The sequence below is a fragment of the Pseudorca crassidens genome, chromosome X, assembly GCF_039906515.1.
Source record: "Pseudorca crassidens isolate mPseCra1 chromosome X, mPseCra1.hap1, whole genome shotgun sequence".
In the NCBI taxonomy this organism is placed as follows: domain Eukaryota; kingdom Metazoa; phylum Chordata; class Mammalia; order Artiodactyla; family Delphinidae; genus Pseudorca; species Pseudorca crassidens.
This window is the reverse complement of record NC_090317.1, coordinates 72,104,383-72,117,802: the sequence shown is the minus strand read 5'-3', so window position 1 is coordinate 72,117,802 and position 13,420 is coordinate 72,104,383. Positions and strand designations below refer to the sequence as shown.

The 13,420-nt window shown below is 39.9% G+C and overlaps 1 protein-coding gene across 15 annotated transcripts in view; it reads left to right on the top strand.

Annotated features, from left to right (window-relative positions):
• TAF1 (TATA-box binding protein associated factor 1) overlaps positions 1-13,420 on the top strand; it is a 111,048-nt gene that overhangs the window by 44,717 nt on the left and 52,911 nt on the right. For 14 of the 15 annotated variants that reach the window (XR_010939694.1, XR_010939692.1, XR_010939693.1 and 11 more), the window contains exons 24-32: positions 33-198; positions 1,502-1,713; positions 4,839-4,947; positions 5,166-5,264; positions 5,550-5,727; positions 9,298-9,365; positions 10,455-10,577; positions 12,355-12,447; positions 12,526-12,610. Coding sequence is in view for 7 of the 15 variants with exons in the window: in XM_067722230.1 (XP_067578331.1) it covers positions 33-198; positions 1,502-1,713; positions 4,839-4,947; positions 5,166-5,264; positions 5,550-5,727; positions 9,298-9,365; positions 10,455-10,577; positions 12,355-12,447; positions 12,526-12,610 (1,133 nt within the window). In the remaining 8 variants the exon portion in view is untranslated. Of the gene's footprint in view, positions 1-32; positions 199-1,501; positions 1,714-4,838; positions 4,948-5,165; positions 5,265-5,549; positions 5,728-6,978; positions 7,124-9,297; positions 9,366-10,454; positions 10,578-12,354; positions 12,448-12,525; positions 12,611-13,420 lie in introns of those variants that run through there. The other variant, XM_067722234.1, reaches the window with a different exon arrangement.

Below are 13,420 nucleotides of genomic sequence, written 5' to 3'. Positions count from 1 at the left end.
ATGGATCTGTGATTTTTTTCCCCATTATTTAGTCGCAAATTTGCCCTTTTTGATGAGCAGCATCGAGAAGAGATGCGAAAAGAACGGCGGAGGATTCAAGAGCAACTGAGGCGGCTTAAGCGAAACCAGGAAAAGGAGAAGCTTAAGGGTCCTCCTGAGAAGAAGCCCAAAAAAATGAAGGAGCGTCCTGACCTAAAAGTAAGTGTATGTGTTGTGATCATAACTAAGAAAGCATACCTTTTCCCTTAGCTTTTGGCATCCTCCCTTACTGGGAATGAGGGCAGTATTGTGGAAAACTAGTTTGAATTGATGTGGCCACTTGGGTGTTATTAGTACTATTGTGACTGGTACTGACAACACCAGACTTGATCTGGTGTCTTTGGGTGTCATTTATACTTCATCCATTGGAAATATTTTCTGTGAGTTGAGATAGGCGTGGTGGATTTTTTTTAACATGTACACGTATGTACATATATGAACACATCTTGTTTTTCAATTGCATGTATTAAAAGAAGCAACAGAAAAAAATCATACAATACAGGTTGCTTTGCATAATTTAGGTGGGATTCCAGATATTACTTTGCAGTGTAACTGTAACGTGCATCACAAAATGAGGCAACTGTGGTACAGTGGAAAGAGCCATGGACTCGGAAACAGAAGATCTGGGTTCAGGTTCTTGTTCTGCCATTTAGTAACTCTGTGACCGTAACCTCTCCAAACCTGTTTTCTCTTCTATAAAATGATACCTATCTCACACTGGTGTTGTATTAAAGTATATAATGCATGGGAAGCACTTTATAAACTAAAATTCTCAACAAATGGGAACTGCTGTTAACACGTACTGAGGTCATTAAGTATTTTAATGTTTCTTTCTTCCATGTGATATTATATAAGTATTGTATGATACAGTATTGATCCATTTTACAGATGAAACTGAGGGCAGTTGCAAAAGTAAGATGGAGACTTCGGCTTTTTGTTTTTTGGAGTTTTTTGCCACACTGCACGGCTTGTGGGATCTTAGTTCCCTGACCAGGGGTTGAACCCAGGCCCTCTGCAATGAGAGCACGGAGTCCTAACCACTGGACCACCAGGGAATTCCTGGAGACTTGGTATTATTAAGCCTTTTCCTTGAGGCTGGGAATACACCCATGCTGGCTGCCTGTGAAGCTGAATGCAGCCTTGGGCTTCCAGTAGCCTTTCTTATGCATATTTAATATTTTCGTAGTTTACAACTTAAATTGGGGGTAGAAATCCTCTCTCTTTTCTCCTTCACTTGGTTTTTAAAGTAATGTTCAGTCTCTGGATTTCGTTTTGTTTTTAATGTGTCATTTCCATACATGCACTTTTGTCTAGTGCCTTCTGGTTGAAAGGCGTATAACGATTCTGTTAGAATAAAATTTCTGGGCCTGCCTTTGTTTCTTTTCTACCTTCTATATATTTCTTAAAGCTAACAGGAAGAAGCCTGCTTACCTCTGACATGTTGATACTTTTCCTTTTGCAGCTGAAATGTGGGGCTTGTGGTGCCATTGGGCACATGAGAACAAACAAATTCTGCCCCCTTTATTATCAAACAAATGCCCCACCTTCCAACCCTGTTGCCATGACAGAGGAGCAGGAGGAAGAGTTGGAAAAGACAGTCATTCATAATGATAATGAAGAACTTATCAAGGTTGAAGGGACCAAGATTGTCTTAGGGAAGCAACTAATTGAGAGGTAAGAGATAGCAGGTGGGAGAGATCTGTTGGTGGTATCGATGGGTGGCAGGGGTGGATGTGATGTGTTCTCTGAAGTGGAACTGAGGACATAGGAACTTTGATGGATTTTCCTCACTAATTGTTGCCAGTAATGAAAATTAGTCTTGTGAAGCACTCATTAAGCTCCACCACTTGCCCTTGGGCATGCTACCTAACTTTTCTGAGTCTTAGTTTCCTTATTTAGAAAATAAAATCACCCTTACAACGGTAGCTATGAAGGTAAAATGAGGGAGACTGTATAAAAAATGTAGTATAGTGCCTGGCATATAGTAGATGCTCTTCCCATTCTACTTCCAGGCACTTGTAATATTTGTAAGGTCCCTGATCTCAGATGTTCTGATAATGGACCATCCAAAAAGATTAAGGAGACAAACTATGCTTATACTTATCTGTCTCTTGCTCTCAGAGAATTTGATAATCAAGTAGAAAAGTTTTTAAATAAAACAAATTCTCCCCTAAATTTTTAGTTTGAAAATTGCAAACCTACAGAAAAGCTGAAGGAATAATAAAGTTTGTTGTTCCTCTTAATTCACCAGCTGTTAACATTTGTCACATTTGTTTCATCTTTATATATCTAAAACGTTTTCTTTCTGCTGAAACATTTGGAAGTTTTAGGCATCATGGCATTTCACTCAGATTCTTTAGCACACATAAAGAATAAAGATTGGCAAACATGATACTATTACTACACGTAAGAAAATTAACATTAATTCAATAGGATCTAATATTCAGTCCTTATTCAAATTTCACCAGCTGTGTCAATGTCCTTTATTGCCTGCCCCTCACCCCGCTTCAGGATCCAATTCCAGTTCAAACATTAAGTATTTTGAGTTTCTCTTAATCTACAACTGTTCTCCCCACCTTTTTGGTTTTCATGACTTTGAATGTTTTGAAGAGTCCAGGCCAATGGTCTCATAAAACATTCCACATTCTGGATTTGTCTGTTTTCACATTGATTATATTCAGAGTAAATGTCTTTGGCAAGATTACAACATAGGTGGTATTATGTACTTACTGCACCACATCAGGAAGCAGATAACGTCAGGTTTTCTCAGTATTTTGATTATCTTATTAAAGTGTTAATCCTCAGATTCCTCTATAATAAAGGTATGTTTTTTCCATTGTAATTAATATGTGGGTGAATATCCTGGTTTTTTTTAAATTTTTTTTTTGACTGTGTTGTGTCTCCATTGCTGCACGTGGGCTTTCTCTAGTTGTGGCAAGTGGGGGCTACTCTTCATCGTGGTGCGTAGGCTTCTTGTTGCAGTGGCTTCTCTTATTGCGGAGCACAGGCTCTAGGCATTGCAGGCTTCAGTAGTTGCAGCATGCGGGCTCAGTAGTTGTGGCACATGGGCTCTAGGGTGCGTGGGCTTCAATAGTTGTGGCATGCAGGCTCAGTAGTAGTTGTGGCTCTTGGGCTTAGTTGCTCTGCAGCATGTGGGATCTTCCCGGACCAGGGATCAAACCCATGTCCCCTGCATTGACAGACGGATTCTTAACCACTGCACCACCAGGGAAGTCCCTTTTTTTTTTTTTTTTTTTTCCAGTAGCTTGAAACAACATACATTTATTATCTCACAGTTTCTGTGGGTCAGGAGTCTGGGCACAGCTCAGCTGGGTCCTCTGCTCAGAGGCTGCCTTCAAGATGTCACTAGGGACTGCGGTCTATCCTGCTAACAATCTTTCTCTCAATAGTTTTAACATCCATTGATGATCATTACCTGATAACTGAGTTATTACATTGGGGGTTGCTTAATGGTGGTTTTTCTAATTCTTTTCATTCTTTCTACGTTAACTGGCATTCTGTAAAGAGCTTCCCCCTCCCTTTTTTGTTTGGGTATTACTATAGATTCTGAAATTCTTTCTTTTGGAAACTTTAATATATTAAGATCTATTAACATCATTATTAATTTTGATGGCCAGATTGTCCCAAATTTGATCCCTTCAGGTCTGACCTGTGTCCTTTGGAAATGACCCTATAAATTTTGAAAACTTCTTTGCTTTTTGGCACGAGATGTTCCAGGCTATCCTTGAAATTTCCCTGTCCCAGACCCAGAATCAGCCATTTCTCAGGGATTCCTGGTTCCTTTTATTGGAGAATGGTATTTAGAAAACAATATCTAGGTGTTAGGTATACTCATTGCCACTGAGATGTCATTGCTTCTAGGCTCTTAGTAGACAGAACTAGGAAATATACATATATTGTAAATCACAACTTCATATCAATACCTCCAATTCAAATTGTATCTACAGCTTCTTCCTCATCTTCCTCCGTTTCATATTTGTATCCTTTCTTTGGTTCCCAACATCTTGCTCTGTCTTAGGATATTTACAAAATAGTTTGAGAATTACAATACCAATACTACTACCAACAGCAAATCTGTACAGTAGGTTCAAGGTGTTTTCTGTAATTAGTTGTCCTTGGATTATATGCCACTGAAGTTGTACAGTCAGGGTATTCTATTCAAAATATATTTGAATTCTTTTTTGAGTATATAATTTTTAATTAATTTGATATGCAGTTATATTCATTTGTTTCTGTTTCTGTTTAGATTTGAGGGTTGTTTTCCATCCTCGTTAATTTAATTTATCAATATCTATAGTAGTCATGTTTTGCAGCACATTAGAAAAGGAAAATGTAGTAACTTGATCCCATATGATGGAAAGGAAAAAGGTGGATGGGCTTTTAATGATTGAGGGAGACTCAAATTAGTTTTTCTTTTCAAACCTGCTTTAATTTCTTCCTTGTTTCTATTCTGAGTAAGTTAGTTAAATTTCCTAGCCTTTTAACCCAAAGATAGAATGTTGGAGCTGGGAGGATTCTTGAAATTCCTTTAGCCTAGTTCCCTTATCATCCAAATAGGAAACTGAGGTGAAGTTGTGGCTTGCCTAGTTTTTTATTAATTTGGAGATCCTATGAGGCCTTGCCTGATCTGAGCCTTAGAATGTGGATGTCTGGCCTTTGGTTTGGCTTTTTCCTCCCCAGGCTCATGCTCAGGTACTTTGGACTTTTTCATTGTAGTTGCTTTTTTTCTGGGGACTAGAAATAGGGACTGCACGCTATGAAAGTGTTATTGATTGCAGTGCAGATGAGGTTCGCAGAAAATCTCTGGTTCTCAAGTTCCCTAAGCAGCAACTTCCTCCCAAGAAGAAACGGCGAGTTGGAACCACTGTTCACTGTGACTATTTAAATGTGAGTATTGGCATTGCCTGCTTTCTGACCACATAGGGTTCTCATTAATTCCCCCAGCCCTCTAAGCCATGGCCCTGATATAGCCTTAGATTCTCCCTTTGGCCTTGCCCTGAGAATTACGTGTACTGTGCATTACAGGGTTTGCAAACTATATATGTATTGGCGTTTATTATTTTTTTTAATCTAAAGAAGCATTCTGATTTCTTGTTTTTCCTTAGAGACCTCATAAGTCCATTCACCGGCGCCGGACAGACCCCATGGTGACATTGTCATCCATTTTGGAGTCTATCATCAATGACATGAGAGATCTTCCAAATGTGAGTTCATTTCATTCAGATCTACAGTATGGATGACAAGGCTGTTCTGTGTGATTTCAGATAGATGGCAGTAGAGTATAGTCCTAGGAACCTGGAACTCCTGATTCTTTGGGATATAGTTTTTCATTTATTTTTTAACAGTTTAGTAGAGGAAACAGACCTGCTCCATCTAGAGATTCCTTTGAGAGTTGACGGCCAGGTAGAGGTAAGATGTGAGAGAGTCTTGAAGAATTGGTCTGGCAGTTGTTCTTTGCTCATGGATGGTGCTGGCTCTTGTTTGCACAGACGTACCCTTTCCACACTCCAGTCAATGCAAAGGTTGTAAAGGACTACTACAAAATTATCACCCGACCAATGGACTTACAAACGCTCCGTGAAAATGTGCGTAAACGCCTCTACCCATCTCGGGAAGAGTTCAGAGAGCATTTGGAGCTAATTGTGAAAAATAGTGCAACCTACAATGGTAAGAATCACCTGTTCTTTGACTGCAAAGGTCACCTTTCAGATCCTTATTTATCCCTTACTAGTCCTAAATTTAGACTAGATTGGACTGACTGAAAGGACCTACAATGTATTTGTGCATTTTGGGGTTATGAAAATCAGGTAATGTACATTTTAATCATTTAATAAGTATTGCTTCTTTTTATTCCCACTTTTTAATATCCTCTAGAGAATTTAGAGAATCTGTTGAAATGAAACAATTGCATGAGAAGCAGTGAGAGATAGGAGTGAGCCTATAAGTAAATAGAAGGGAGAGGCATTCAGTGTGGATGGAACCCCCACAGAGTATATGCTTGTTGACTATATTTGTCTTTGATTTGGTCTACAGATCTGTTATAGGGGCTGTTATATGTCTATTTTGCTCAAAAGCTGGAAAGGCAAGGAGGAAGAAATCTGTTTTCTGAGTCTTAAAGAGTTCAAGAAACAGTATAGCTTCTGCATGTAGAGGATAAAGTTTTCTGGTTTCCAGTTGTATCCTTAGTGTAGGGATTAAGGTTACAGATAGAGTATGAACTATGGCTCTGCCACTTACTAATTGAGTTACCTTAGACAACTTTTTTTTTTTTTTTTGCGCGGTACGCGGGCCTCTCACTGTTGTGGCCTCTCCCGTTGCGGAGCACAGGCTCCGGACGCGCAGGCTCAGCAGCCATGGCTCATGGGCCCAGCTGCTCCACGGCACGCAGGGTCCTCCCGGACGGGGGCACGAACCCGTGTCCCCTGCATTGGCAGGTGGACTGTCAACAACTGCGCCACCAGAGAAGCCCCTAGACAACTTATTTAACCTCTCATAGCCTCTTCAGTTTTCTTACCTGTACACATGGGACAATAGTAGTACCTAGATTTTAATACGTTTCACAAGCAGGCCTGACCCATTTATCTAGTCTCATCTATAGAGACTGGCTCCCAGACCTACTATAGATAGAGACTCTGGCTATGCTCAGTGTTGTATTTAACTAAATATCCTATACCATGTCTTCATGTCTTTGTACAGTCTTTGCCCTTTGTCTGCAGAGTGTCCTTTATTCCATTTCCATTCATATTTCCAGACCAACTCATATCATCTCTTCATAAAGACTTATTCAGATTGCCCAAAGTACCCATGTTTTCAATCCTCTGTGCCCCCCTAACACAATTAAATCAAGTTTTATAGCTCTTATGTGTTATATATAATTGTTTATATATCTGATTTTCCCATCACTTTGTGACCTCCTAGAGAGACTATTCATCTTTGTATTCCGAGGGCGTAGCAGAGTACCAGACACATACAAAGGAATAATAAATTTATTAGTCCCAACTGTCATTCAAGGTGACGAGGATAAATGCATAAACAAAAATCAGCTTGGAAGGGGAATGGGAAGGTAAGAGTTGACTTTGGAAATACAGAGCTTGAGGTACTTGTGGGTCATTTAGGTGGCAGTGTTCGTAAAAATTTGGAAATTTAAGTTATGACTTTCTCCACATCCCCCTCTAACTCAATCTTCCTTCTTCCTCATACCCAAATGCTGATAATAGTGATAATAGTAGTAGTGCCACCATTGCTAGTATTGCTGTCCATCTAGTTGTACAACCTGGAAATGTTGGCCGTTGTTATTCCACTCTCCCTGCCCTATACTCATAGATCACTAAGTTGTATAAATTGTACCTTCTAAATTTTGCTGGAATACATCCCCTTCCTTTTGGTCTCCATTGCTACTATCTTAGTTGAAGCCCTTGTCGTCTCTTGTTTGACCTCTTGCAATAGCTTCCAGACTTTCTCTCTGCTGCTTGCCTTATTAATTCTTCACACTGTTGACGGTATTTTTTTCTGATACACAAATTTGAAAAATTACTCTCTAGCTTAAAATCTCCAGTGCCTTTGTATCTCCTATGAGACCATTGTAATATGTCCCTTCTTGCCTTTCCAAGTTCCATTTCCTATTTCTCCTCCACACATACCTACCTGTATTCCAGTTGTACCAAACTACTTGTGATTCCTGTTGTGAAATGTATTGTTTCATGTTTCCATGAATTTGCTTACTTAACATGTTTTTGCATACTTTTTCCTCCCTCTGGAATGTTTTTCAACCCTACTGTCTACCTGATAGACTTCTCTTGTTTAATAACACTGCTCGATTGTCATTCACAACAAGCCTTCCCTACTCCTCCCTGGTACTCAGATTTAATTGTTGTAAAACAACTTAAAACACGTTGCAACCCCTCCACAGTTCATAGTAATCAGTGTATTCCTCTATTTGCACTTACACTCACTTTTTAAAAACTTTATTATGGAAATTGTTAGGCATATACAGAAGTAGAGAGAAAGTAAATAAACTTCAGTGCACCTATTCACCCAGTTCCACAATCACCAGCATATATGGCCAGTCTTGTTCATTGTTTAGCCTGTATTTCCAGACGTCATATCATTTCATCTGTAGATACTTCAAGCACTTACACCCTGTCGTGCATTGTTTTATTTTCATATCATTTTCTTTAACTAAACCAAGAACTCTCTAAGGTAGGGACTATGTCTTATTTTCCCTTTATTCTCAACATTGAACACATCACAGACAGTCATTAAACAGTTGTTGAATGAATAAACAAATCCCTGTTAATTAATTAATAAGTAGTTGAGAAAAGAGCTGAGTTTTAGGCTCTGGGGAGCACTTACACGAAAGAATTGACAGAGGAAGGTAAGAAAGTATACTGAAAGGAAGTAGCCAGAATTACTGTTTTTTTACGTGAAAATGTTTTCACTATCCCTATGATGAGCTTAAATTAGGGTAGCCATAAGCAGGGAATGTAGGAGGTAGTTGGAGGATTCTGTGAAGCTCTTGTTATGGATTTCAGGGAAACTAAAGTAATAGTCTGGGGTGGGGTGGAGATTCTTTTCTGACAAAGGCTTTGGACTAGCCGTATGTTGGATGGACATCACAAACCATGAGTTCTGCAAACAAAAATTGCAGTCACAAATTTTGTATGCTGAGTCTGGAAAGATTATAAATCATTCATTGGTCTCCTTAGCCATCCTTAAACAAATTGTCATTCCCCATCCATAGTTTTATTTTCAAGGTATTAAAGGCAGCAGTATCGACAGTAGTACCGCTATGTATGGATATACACAAATAAGGGAGAGAGTTAAAATTAGTTTATTCATCCATATTGTGCATCTGCTATGTGTTAGGCACTGAAAAATGGAGATAAGACTGATACATCTGTCTAACCCAGCAGCTAGGCTGGTGCCTGGCACATATTAGGTGATTAAGTAAATGAGTTAGAAGTCTGGAGAGGTGTTGGTAGCTCTTGCCTCCCTTTTTTTTTTTTTGCGGTACGCGGGCCTCTCACTGTTGTGGCCTCTCCCGTCGCGGACGCGCAGGCTCAGCGGCCATGGCTCACGGGCTTAGCCGCTCCGCGGCATGTGGGATCTTCCTGGACTGGGGCACAAACCCGTGTCCCCTGCATCGGCAGGCGGACTCTCAGCCACTGCGCCACCAGGGAAGCCCTTGCCTCCCCTTTTTAGTGGTCCCATCTCTTTTATTGTTCCTCTGTAATCTAGGACCGAAGCACTCATTGACCCAGATCTCTCAATCCATGCTGGATCTCTGTGATGAAAAACTTAAAGAGGTAAGACATTTAAAATGAGAGAAAAGCAGTAGAATGAAGCTGGCAGGTACCAGTATTGAGGAAGTAGGGAATGTAACAGAAGGAAGAGTAGAGAAATGAGGGAGTAGCAGGTCTTTTGTACGTTAGAGTCTGGAGGGGACCTTAGAAATCATGTAATCTAATCCCTCCCTTTTGTAGATGGAAAGACTGAGGTCCACAGAAGAAACTAATTTGTCTTGGGCATCATGGCTATTAAATAGTAGGGCTACGATTAAAATATAAAATCCATATAACTCTTAGGAAATTGACTTCCCAGGAAGTCAGCTGAAGCTAAGAGACTGTTTTGGCAGGGAGAAATTTTAATTTTTAAAAGATAATCTATCTGTATTTCATCTTCTTAACAACAAAAAAAAAAATGGTACCTTAATAGGCTTAAAAAATATAAGTATGATGATGTTAATATTGCAGTAGAAATTTCATAAAAGAGGATAACCAAATGGCCGGTAAACATGAAAAGATTCTCAACTTGATTGATCATTGGGGAGATACAAATTTAAACCGTGATTAGTTAACACTGCATATCTCCCTTAGAAAGACTAAAATTTAAAGACTTAAAAAAACAAAAGACTGAGTTTTAGTGTATGAGGATATGGAGCAGTTGACACACAAACTTTTTCCTAGTACAATCTAAAATGAATTTGTTGGGTTAGATTCCCTTACACAAAAGTCACTACTCAACAATAATGTGTTCAGTGTTTTCAGCAGTAGTTTTACGGCAAAAGCAGTCTGATACTAAAACTTAATTTGGTGAAGATGTTTTTGTTGTGGGAGCTAAGCTATTGATGCCCAGGGATGTATATTTTTGATGATCTACAAGAATAGAAGATAGAATACCTAAAGGAATTGGTCAGTACATCTCTTTTGATCCTTTTATTGGAATATTATTTCTCTTATCTGGACTTTTTGTCTGGAACTGAATAGGCCACAGTTCAAAGTTAGACTTTTTGGGACAAGGGCAATAGACCACTGAACCTTAAATTATCCTTAATACTCTATGGTGATTATACCTCAGGGAAACCTCTGCCTTTCCTTTGCTTTGTTTCATGTTAGAAAGAAGACAAATTGGCTCGTTTGGAGAAAGCTATCAACCCCTTGCTGGATGATGATGACCAAGTGGCATTTTCTTTTATTCTGGACAACATTGTCACCCAGAAAATGATGGCAGTTCCAGATGTAAGTGGTCTGTGTGTTAAATATTGTGAGGATAGTACAGGGGAGAGGAAAGGGTGAAAGGATGTGTGCATGTGTATGTTGGGGAGTCTGGAGTGTGGTGTTTGTCAATTCAAACTGGTATATAATTTTAAAAAGAAACCATTTTGCTCTATGAGTGCATTATCATTGAAATCAAAGAGGCCAGGAATCTGTGATATAGAGAGGTTCTTTATACCTGTTGTTGACGTTCAGTATTTTAATGCTCCTGAATAGCCCTGGAGAGAAGTTAGGATGCCAGCTAATGGGAGGTTTTGGATTTAGAGGTGCTTCTTAACAAATGAGAGTTTGATAATTACCCAGCATTCGTTGTCTTTTTTTTTTTTCTTTTTTTTTATTTATTTATTTTTGGCTGCGTTGGGTCTTTGCTGCTGCGCGCGGCTTTCTCTAGTTGCGGTGAGCGGGGGCTACTCTTCGTTGCAGTGTGCAGGCTTCTCATTGCAGTGGCTTCTCTTGTGGAGCACAGGCTCTAGGCGTGTGGGCTTCAGTAGTTGCGGCACACGGGCTCAGTAGTTGTGGCACGCAGGCCCTAGAGTGCAGGCTCGGTACTTGTGGCTCACGGGCTTAGTTGCTCCGAGGCATGTGGGATCTTCCCAGACCAGGGCTCGAACCCACGTCCCCTGCATTGGCAGGCAGATTCTTAACCACTGTGCCACCACCCAAGTCTTGCGTTTGTTGTTTCATTTTTTGTCTTGCAACTTTATGGCAGGGGTACCATGTTGATTCTTTGTATCATTTTGTAATGATCCTCCCTAGGAAATTCTGAACTGAGTTTCCTTTTGTGTTGTAGGCATATGTTGTGTATGCAGTAACGCTATAAACCAGCGGTCCCCAATCTTTTTGGCACCAGGGACCGGTTTCGTGGAAGACAATTTTTCCACGGATGGTGGGTGGGGGATGGTTTCAGGATGATTCAAGCGCATTACATTTATTGTGCACTTTATTTCTATTATTATTACATTGTAATGTATAATGAAATAATTACACAACTCACCATGATGCAGAATCAGTGGGAGGCCTGAGCTTGTTTTCACTTGCCACTCACTGATAGGGTTTTGATATGCGTTTGCAAGCAATTGATTTATTATGGTCTCTTGTGCAGTCAAGCCTCTCTGCTAATTATCATTAATTATCATCTGCTAATCTGTATTTGCAGCCACTCCCCAGCGCTAGCATTATCACCTCAGCTCCACCTCAGATCATCAGGCATTAGATTCTCATAAGGAGCACGCAACCTAGATTCCTCACATGCGCCAGTTCCCAGTAGGGTTCACACTCCTGTGAGAATCTAATGCCACTGCTGATCTGACAGGAGTCGAGCTCAGGCGGTAACGGGAGCGATGGGGAACGGCTGTAAATACAGATGAAGCTTCACTCGCTCGCTCACCTGCCCACCACTCACCTCTTGCTGTGCGGCCCGGTTCCTAACAGGCCACGGGCTGGTACCGGTCCATGGCCCAAGGGTTGGGGACCCCTGCTATGAACCTTCTGCATGGGACAAGGGAATGAGAGATTTTAATTGTGAATATAGAGCAGGGGTCCTTACCCTACCAGGGCACATGAACCCATAAAGGAATCCCCTTAAATTATATGCAGAGTTTTGTATGATTATGTGTCTTTCTGGGAAAAGGGTTCATAGCTTTTGTCGGAGTCTTAAGAATATTTGTGACCCAGTGAAGTTTGAGAATCTCTGGTATAAAGAATGGTTTCCATTTAATTTCTCATGCTTTCTTTTTGCTAGTCTTGGCCATTTCATCACCCAGTTAATAAGAAGTTTGTTCCAGATTATTACAAAGTGATTGTCAGTCCAATGGATTTAGAGACCATACGTAAGGTGAGTGATTTGGTCTAAAATGTCTTTTGGGAATCATGTAACTTTGTGTATCTGAGTTCCTGATTCTTTTAATCACAGAATATCTCCAAGCACAAGTATCAGAGTCGGGAGAGCTTTCTAGACGATGTCAACCTTATTCTGGCCAACAGTGTTAAATACAATGGTGGGTATTTCTCCTTTTTTTCTCTTTCCGTCAATATATCCATCCAACATTAGTTAGCATTATTAAAATTTAAGTGCATAAAGCAGCCTTGAGCCATGATAGTCAGCAGAATCAGTCATGTGACTTACTTTGCATTTTTTTTAAAACAGGCACGTACTTTAGTGTGTTCTGTAAAGTTTGCTAATAACGTTTAATGATGAAAAAACAACGTATATTTATTTTCTAAACTTTGGAAAGCACCGAAAAATGAGATGAGAATAAAAATCAAATGGATATACTTTGGGCCATCACTGCTTTCCATGAGATGTAAAAACTCACCTATGCCCCAGGCCCTTAGATGGAGCTTAGGGAAATGTGTTAAATATAGACCATGGTGTGCTTCCTCAGAGCATGGAGTTTTTGCTCAATATATGAAATGATTACATAATGTATCTCAGGTGCTGTGCTAGCTACTTAAATCTACCAGTGGGAAAGACATCATTGTCCTCAGGTCAATGAAGAGAAACAGTTAAAATGCCGCTTGGCAAGGGCTATATTAGAAGGATGTACAAAGTGCCCTAGAGGAGAGGAAGGAACACCTTCACCTAAGGGTTAGGGAAGACTTCATAAACAAGTTAATACAGTTAAGTTTTGAATGGCTCACTTAAGTAAACATCAGTTGAGCACCTAATATGTGCTGGCACTGATAGATGTTACAAATATAAAGTCAAATTAGATATGTTCTCTGCCTCCAAATTGGTTATAGTTTAGTTGGGAAAACAGAAAAGAAAAATTACAGAACTTAAGTATTATGCTAGATGCATTCACAGA